The sequence below is a fragment of the Cotesia glomerata genome, linkage group LG3 (genome assembly GCF_020080835.1).
Source record: "Cotesia glomerata isolate CgM1 linkage group LG3, MPM_Cglom_v2.3, whole genome shotgun sequence".
Taxonomy (NCBI): Eukaryota; Metazoa; Arthropoda; class Insecta; order Hymenoptera; family Braconidae; genus Cotesia; species Cotesia glomerata.
The window spans coordinates 29,687,655-29,695,330 of NC_058160.1; the positions used below are offsets into that span (position 1 = coordinate 29,687,655).

A 7,676-nucleotide genomic window follows, 5' to 3' on the forward strand; every position below is an offset into this window, starting at 1 on the left:
AACTAAAAAAAAATGTATACTTACTGATTAATCAATAAATAAATTTAAATGAATTTTTTACGGGACTAAAAAGCATGAAAAGTAAATTAATATTTAATAATTAGACTTCAATAAAAAAAAAGCCCATAAAATTTCATGATCCGCTTAAAAGCTTTAAAAATTAAATAAATAAATCCTCTAGATAATTAAAAGTACAATTTATTATAATTGCATGAAAATATAAAATTTCAATTTATTAAAAAAATAAACTTTAATTTTTAAGCAAAATTTTTGCTGACTAATAAACTAAGTTACTGAAGATGAAGAAAACTTTTCACCGAATGCAATATTCTTTGAGACTCATTAATTTTATTCAACGCGACTTTTAGCAAAGTAGCAGCCAACTTTGGATTATCATCTTCAAGATCTTCAAGCGACGTTACAGCAAGAATATGATCAATATTATTTTTGATAAAACCGGTAGTATATTCTTCCAAAGCTGGCAACCCTGAAGCCTTTGCGAGTGTAAATATTTTAAGCACGTTGTCAATATTAATTCGTGTACAAATAGAATCTTCGCATTCTTTTAAAGTTGCTTTAAGATTATCAGACGAATCAAAAACTTCTTCTGCATTACAAAAAGAATCTCCAGAATTTTTCATATCTTCATTATTATTTCCAACGTATTCCAGGAAGAGTTTTCCCCAGTTCAATTCCATTAGCGGACTTTTCTCTTCGCTACTTTTTAAATCGAATAAAATATTCAATTCATCAATCAGCTGACACTCGGGAATGTCAGGCTCATCTTTTCCGACGTTAAATTTACAAATAATCTCGCAAAATATTCTTAGTTTGTCCCTAAAATTATTCCTGACAAGCAAACATTGTCTTCTTATTAAATCACCCGAGCCCCATCCTCTGTGCACGTTAAATTTCTCTCCTTTCTTCTTCTTCTCACAAACATTCTCACAAATATAAAAGCTGTACTGAATGACACTTGCAGAAGCCGAAGAAAAATCCAAGTCAATCAACAGTTTATCTTCTTCCGACCTCAATGAAAACTTCCACTTACTTTCCCGCGTTTTATTGTCAGTAACTTCAAAAACGGGAGACTTTATTTCTTCACAAGCTTCCAATTCCCACCAGTAATTAACACGTATTGTTTCTTCACTAGTTATTATTCTGACCGCCATCCTTAAAAACTTGCGACTAAATTTACAGCACTTAAATCTTAATTCAATTGCGCTTGAACTAGAACTGGCGCAGAAGTAAAGCTACAGAATAAGGCAACATAAATGCACTACAGCAAACAATAACGCCTCTGAATTATAAAATGCTATCAACCAAAAGGCAATATCAATTTGAAACAGTGATAAAATTTTATCATGCTGCTAGATAAGATTGCAAATAGCTGGACTTATCGAGACCGGAATAAGTATCGCAACTCCTAAAAACTACACTAAGAAAAATTAACTTGAATCGAGAGGAAAATCCTTGAACCAAGAAAATATACACAGTAAAAAAATTTTCGTCATTGTGTAGAGTGTTAAAATTTGTGTGTTGAATATTACACTCTAGTATGTAGAATTTAACATTCTCATGTGTTGATTTAATGATTTAACACACTATTAAATTCTACACACTAGAGTGCAATATTCAACATTCAAATTTTAACACTCTACACAATAACGGAAAATTTTTTACTCTGTAATTTTGAAAAGGGTAATTGTCTTGAATTAAAACGAAAAATTCTTTAATCAAATAAAATTTACTTAAACCAAATAAAAATTTCTTAGTTTAAGAATTTTTTTTACTCAAATCAACGAAATGAAGTTCTTCAAAATTATATAGGGTAAAAGTACCGATTGTGGCCATTTATTGTTCAAATAAACGATATAAATGAATTTATATTAATAAACTATTACAAACTCAATTTGTTTTAATATACATTTTTTAAAACTCAACAAAAATATGGTTATAAAATTATAATTTTTTATAAATTAATTCAAATCGACGTTCTAATTAGCAAATTGTCTAACTCCATTTTAGAGAATCTCCCACTTGTACGGAAAAAATAATTAGTTCAAAATTTATTATCATTTTAAAAAACAATTTAATATCATTAATATCTAATACCGGTATAGTATTTAGGTTTAAATCATTCAAATAATTTATAGTTGGATTATTGCTACATCAAAATGTTAAAAAATCACCCTCGAAAAAAATAAGGAGTTAGACAAATTGCTAATTAAACCATCGAAATGTTAACTTGCCAAAAACGGTACTTCTACCCTACTTGATTCAAAAACATTTTTTTCTTCTGTATAAAATTTTATTTAACATTTTTTTTATCTTTGTCCTTTTTTTTGTCTGCCTGTTTCTTCTTATAGGCGACATAGTCGGGCAAAAGTCGCAATTTTCCATAATAATGTAACTTTGTCTTCAGAATTTCGTCTCCAGTTTCACCAATCGTGTCTTGATATTCGCTGAGCCAAGGAAGAAAATCAACATCAAAGTGCTCATTGTTCAAATCAACGGTGTATTTTCTTCTTCGGTTTGTATAATTTAAATACATATAAGTTTCATCATTATTTTTATCCTTACTCTTTCTTGTCTTACTTTCACAACTATCTGCGCTGTTAAAACTGTCACTACTCTCGCTATTGCCTTCTTTTTTATTTTTCTGATCATCATCAGACTGCTCAAAATTGCCTCGTGTGCCATAAGCTTCTTCAATATCATCTTCTTTGTTGTTGTTGTTGTTGTTGTAAGAATTTTCTTCCAAATTATTCCCAGAATTTTTCAAGGAATCATCAAGATTACTAGAAGCAATTTCCATCTCTTCATTTTTTTTTTTACTACCCTCGAGTTTCTTTTCCACTTTAGGCTTCTGCGAGCTGTCTAACTTATCACTTTTCTGTTTCTGCTCTCTAGACGCGCGGGATAATCGGCTGGAAACCTTTCTGCCGTTTGATTTCTTCGCCGGAACAGATAGACTCAAATCGTTGCGTTTTCTTCCGGGGATTTCATGCCCGCCTAGATAAGGCGGCTTCGGTTGTGGTCGACACTCGACTTCTTCCGACTCTTGTCTTTGCATGTTAGCTAATCTCGCTTTGGTGTTGTAATTATACACCCAATTGCTGTAGTCAGTTACCATTGGGTAATTATCTAGACAAAAAATTAATAATTAATAAAATAATAATAAAATTAGCCGGTTTTTTAATTTTTTTTTTTTTCAATCATTAAAAATATTTTTTAAAAATTTACACTTACAGTTTTTTATAAATAAATTTTTTGTAATAATTTTTTTATTAATTTAATTTAATTTTCATATTAATTTTTTTCTTCTTTCAGATCAGCGATTTTACTTACTAGAATTACAAAAAGAAGATTGATAAGTCGTACGCAATCGTTCTTCATTTATACGGCGCAGTAAATCCGGTGGTGCCATTGGAAACTGCATGTTGGTTAATCCATTCTAAAATATTAAATTTATATAAATTAATTCAAATTTAATTACAAAAAAAATTTTAATTCAAATCATCTGAAATATTTACACGGAAAAACGAAAAAATTATATTATATAATGTAAACTTCGTACAGAAAACTTGAAAAATTGCAATTATTACATTAAAATATAAATATTATATTCTACAATGTAATTCTTATAAAATCTATAATAATTACAATCTAAAACTGTAATTTTTCCAGTTTTCTATACGGAGCGCCATGTTTACATTAATATAATGTAATTTTACCATTTTTTTTTTTCTGTGTACTAGTAAAAGAAAAAAGGAATCATAAACAAGGTTAAAATAGTATTATTTAATGAAAAATTAATAAATGAAAATTAAATTAGCCGACATCGGGAAATTTTTATAATTTTTTTAGTAAAAAAAATTTACAAAGAAAATTTAAAAAATTCAAAGTGCAATTTTTAAAAAAAATTTTATTTATAATTTTTATTGATTAAAAAATTGATCAAAAATTGTCAAATTTTAATATAATTAATAATTATAATTAAAAAATAAAATAATTACGGGCTTCTGTGAAATTTTAGTTCTAATATTTGTCTCGACTTCAATATCCGCTCCAGGATGCGGCGGTACGTAAATTAATTTCGGCTCTGCCTGTCCCCCCATCGGGCCGATCCGACTCCACTCGTAAGGAAAATTCTTCACAGGATAATTATTATTGTTATAATTATTTTGTTTAACACAACCACAAGGATACAAATTGTACATATTGCACATCGCGTAAGGATTCATAAATTTATTTAGTAAATTGAAAAAAAAAAATCACTTGATAATTTAAAATAATTTTGACAATTAAATTAAAGGTTATCGACTAAACATTTTGTTTATACTTTGGTCTAATATTCAGATTCAGAGCATTCGACTTTTTAGGTGAGTAAAATATTTAAAAATACGTAATAATAGAATTTATTTTTAGCGACGTCAAATATTTGAAATAGTTTTTTTCCGTTGCATAAATACAACAAATAATTATAAATAACTCTCATTATTTCTTTTTGGGAAGTCAAGTAAATTGCTATTAATTTATTTGTCAAATAAATATCTTCGAGACAGTTTAAATTCCAGGGTATTATAAGATTATCTTTTAACTGAGAATTAATTTAGATTTATTTTGACAAATTAGTCAGAAAATTTAATTTCTCATTAATTAATTTCGGATTAATTTTTACAAGGAAATTAATTTTTTTTAGGAATTAAAAAAATTTTTCTTATCTGACCTTGTTTTAAATTAGGATAATAGTTGATAATAATTAAATTCAAGCGGATAAATGATTAATTTTAAGAAATAATAAAAGTACCCAGAACAAAAGCTTGTAATAAAAGCAATTTTATTTTCGTGTGTTAATAATGACCTTGTCAAAAGTTTATAATCTGGTGTTTGAAATATCAGCGTGTTGGTTTAAAATTTGGACGGACAAGTTTGTAAACAGATTTAAATAATTACGGAGTAAATAAAAATATGAAATGTAAATTATGGATACATAAAAGTGAATATTGAATTTTTTACGGGATAAGAAGAAGGAAAAGTTGATTTTTATTTAAACTTTAAACAGTGGGAAAATTTCTAAAATACTGTCAAACTAAACGAGTATCAGACTCGGACGTACACATGCATCAGGTGTATATATTTACATATATTTGTGTATCGTAAGACTCTAAAGATATCGCTGTCGTCTACCGCATCACAAATAGAATGACGACGTCATTGCGATCCTCCAACTAAATGGAAAGAGTGTGAGTAGACATTATATGTCGGCGTTACAATTAAATGTCATGTTATCCAAGGATCAGGGAAAATAATTCCGAGGTCGGGCTTTGTCAATTTTTATTGCAATTTACTTATCATTCGTCATTTATTGAAACCGCAGAAAAAAAAAATTACTTTAATAAAATAAATTATTTTGAAGAACTCCATATTCTTTACTATAAAAATTTTCTATTAAATTTTACTATGGTGGTTTGCGTTCCTGGACTATAACGAGACTGATAAATTTTAAATATTAATTAATTAATTAATTAATTGATTAACTAGCAACTTTACAATCATTATGTGACTGCCGTGACTTGTGAATTATAAATAAATAAAATTTTGCTTTATTAAATAATTACTTTTGTTAAATTGCACTGTACTTTTTTAACTATTGACATTTTTAAAGATATAAGCTCATCACGATGTTGCCCTCATCAAGAGCTTTCATTTGAGTACCCACATGCATTTTTGATATATTTTTCATATATACATATATATAATATATATAAATATATAAAATATATGAAATATTGATGTGGGTATTCAAATGAAAGGTCTCGATGAGTATAACATCGGGATGAGCTTATATCTTTAAAAATGTCAATAGTTCACGAAATACAAGGTCATTTCTTAATTATGTTGAATTTTACTGTACTTTTTTAACTATTGACATTTTTAAAGATATAAGCTCATCCCGATGTTACACTCATCAAGAGCTTTCATTTGAGTACCCACATGCATTTTTGATATATTTTTCATATATACATATATGTAATATATATAAATATATGAAATATTGATGTGGGTATTCAAATGAAAGGTCTCGATGAGTGTAACATCAGGATGAGCTTATATCTTTAAAAATGTCAATAGTTCACGAAATACAAGGTCATTTCTTAATTATGTTAAATTTTACTGTACTTTTTTAACTATTGACATTTTTAAAGATATAAGCTCATCCCGATGTTACACTCATCGAGACCTTTCATTTGAATACCCACATCAATATTTCATATATTTATATATATTACATATATGTATATATGAAAAATATATCAAAAATGCATGTGGGTACTCAAATGAAAGCTCTTGATGAGTGTAACATCGGGATGAGCTTATATCTTTAAAAATGTCAATAGTGGCCACAAAATTTTGCTTATTCTTTTAATAATATGAATTATTTTAATCAATTGTACACAATAAATTTTAAAATTTCACATAGTAAACGTCTGCGCATTAGCTTAATTTATGAAATTATGACTAATTTAATAGAAAATTTTTACAGCCTTGATTTGAGTAAAAAAAGGTAATTATTTACAAGTGGGGTCCACTATTGTACCCCACTTGTAAATAATCACCTAGAAAGATTTTTAAACTAACAAATTTTTCTTGGTTTAATTAAATTTTACTTGATTTAAGACAATGAAACTTTTCAAAATTATTTTCTTAGTTCAAGAATTTTTCTCTTAATTCGTTAATTTTTTTTTCAGGGCAGAAGCTCTCCAATCTTGAATTATTTATTCAATTAGAAATCTATAATTTTATTTATTAATAATTATTATTATCGTCGATAAATAAAATTAAAAAAAAATATATATTTTTAAGGATAATAGTTTAAAATTAATTAAAAAGAAAATAAATATTTATTAAATATTTATATTGTAGGTGTTGATGGGTATTTATTGAATGTCTTCGTATAGAATCGTGATCACAGACAACACTGCAGACGATGTTATATAGTTAGAGACATGTCTGAAAGCCATGAAAGAAGAATGTGGGTGTAAAACGCCCGAGAGATACTGCGGGTGGTTTCTAATAAAGAAGTCATGTGTGAGCAAAACAAAATACATTTATATAACATATAATGTTAGTTAGAATAATGTTACTTGCACTTACTACTACACGGTTGATTTAAGAGCTTGCTGTCATTAATTTATTTATTGTTCTTCACAATATTATTTTCTCTTTTAATTATTTATTTTTAATTGCTCGGAACCCCGTAGATTAACTTTAAAATATATAACTGGGTGTTAATTGTGATACAAATGAAATTAGACGGGAGTGACTAATGAAAAAAGATAAGTTCAAACAAATTTAGTCGCTCGTTGTTAAATGTTCCGAGTAAAGCTATAAACGGTTCGATGACTACTAGTCTGTACTTAACTCACCAGCTTTGTCGTGTATTGGTACTTCTTACTACCGTAAGATCTTATAAAACTTATTTATTTAATTGTATACACAGAGATCAGTGTGCTCAAAAAAAAAAAAAAATTATTTTTTAGTCATTAAAATATTTAAGCGGTATTTTAGTTAGAATTTTTTTTTTTTTTTTTTTTTTTTTTTTTTTTTAATTAACAGAGCTTCTAAAGATTGTGACTTGTGACATTCCAAAAATGTTTTGTCAAGAAGCA

At 27.3% G+C, this 7,676-nt stretch overlaps 1 protein-coding gene across 3 annotated transcripts; it reads right to left on the reverse strand.

The window, feature by feature from the left end:
- Nucleotides 1-207: 207 nt before the first annotated feature.
- Nucleotides 208-7,449, reverse strand: LOC123261306 (dual specificity protein kinase splB-like). Of its 3 annotated transcripts, XM_044722890.1 has the most exons (5): nt 7,162-7,449; nt 6,924-7,077; nt 3,352-3,457; nt 2,309-3,147; nt 208-1,423 (listed from the first exon to the last, which is right to left on the reverse strand). In XM_044722890.1, exons 3-4 carry the CDS (start codon nt 3,440-3,442, stop codon nt 2,312-2,314), a joined length of 927 nt encoding a protein of 308 aa, XP_044578825.1. In that variant the 5' UTR covers nt 3,443-3,457; nt 6,924-7,077; nt 7,162-7,449; the 3' UTR covers nt 208-1,423; nt 2,309-2,311. The 3 variants fall into 3 exon arrangements, with proteins under 3 accessions (XP_044578825.1, XP_044578826.1, XP_044578824.1); XM_044722891.1 differs by lacking the exon at nt 7,162-7,449 and having other exon boundaries at nt 6,924-7,110; XM_044722889.1 differs by lacking the exons at nt 6,924-7,077; nt 7,162-7,449 and adding an exon at nt 4,020-4,355.
- Between the last annotated feature and the right edge of the window lie 227 nt (nt 7,450-7,676).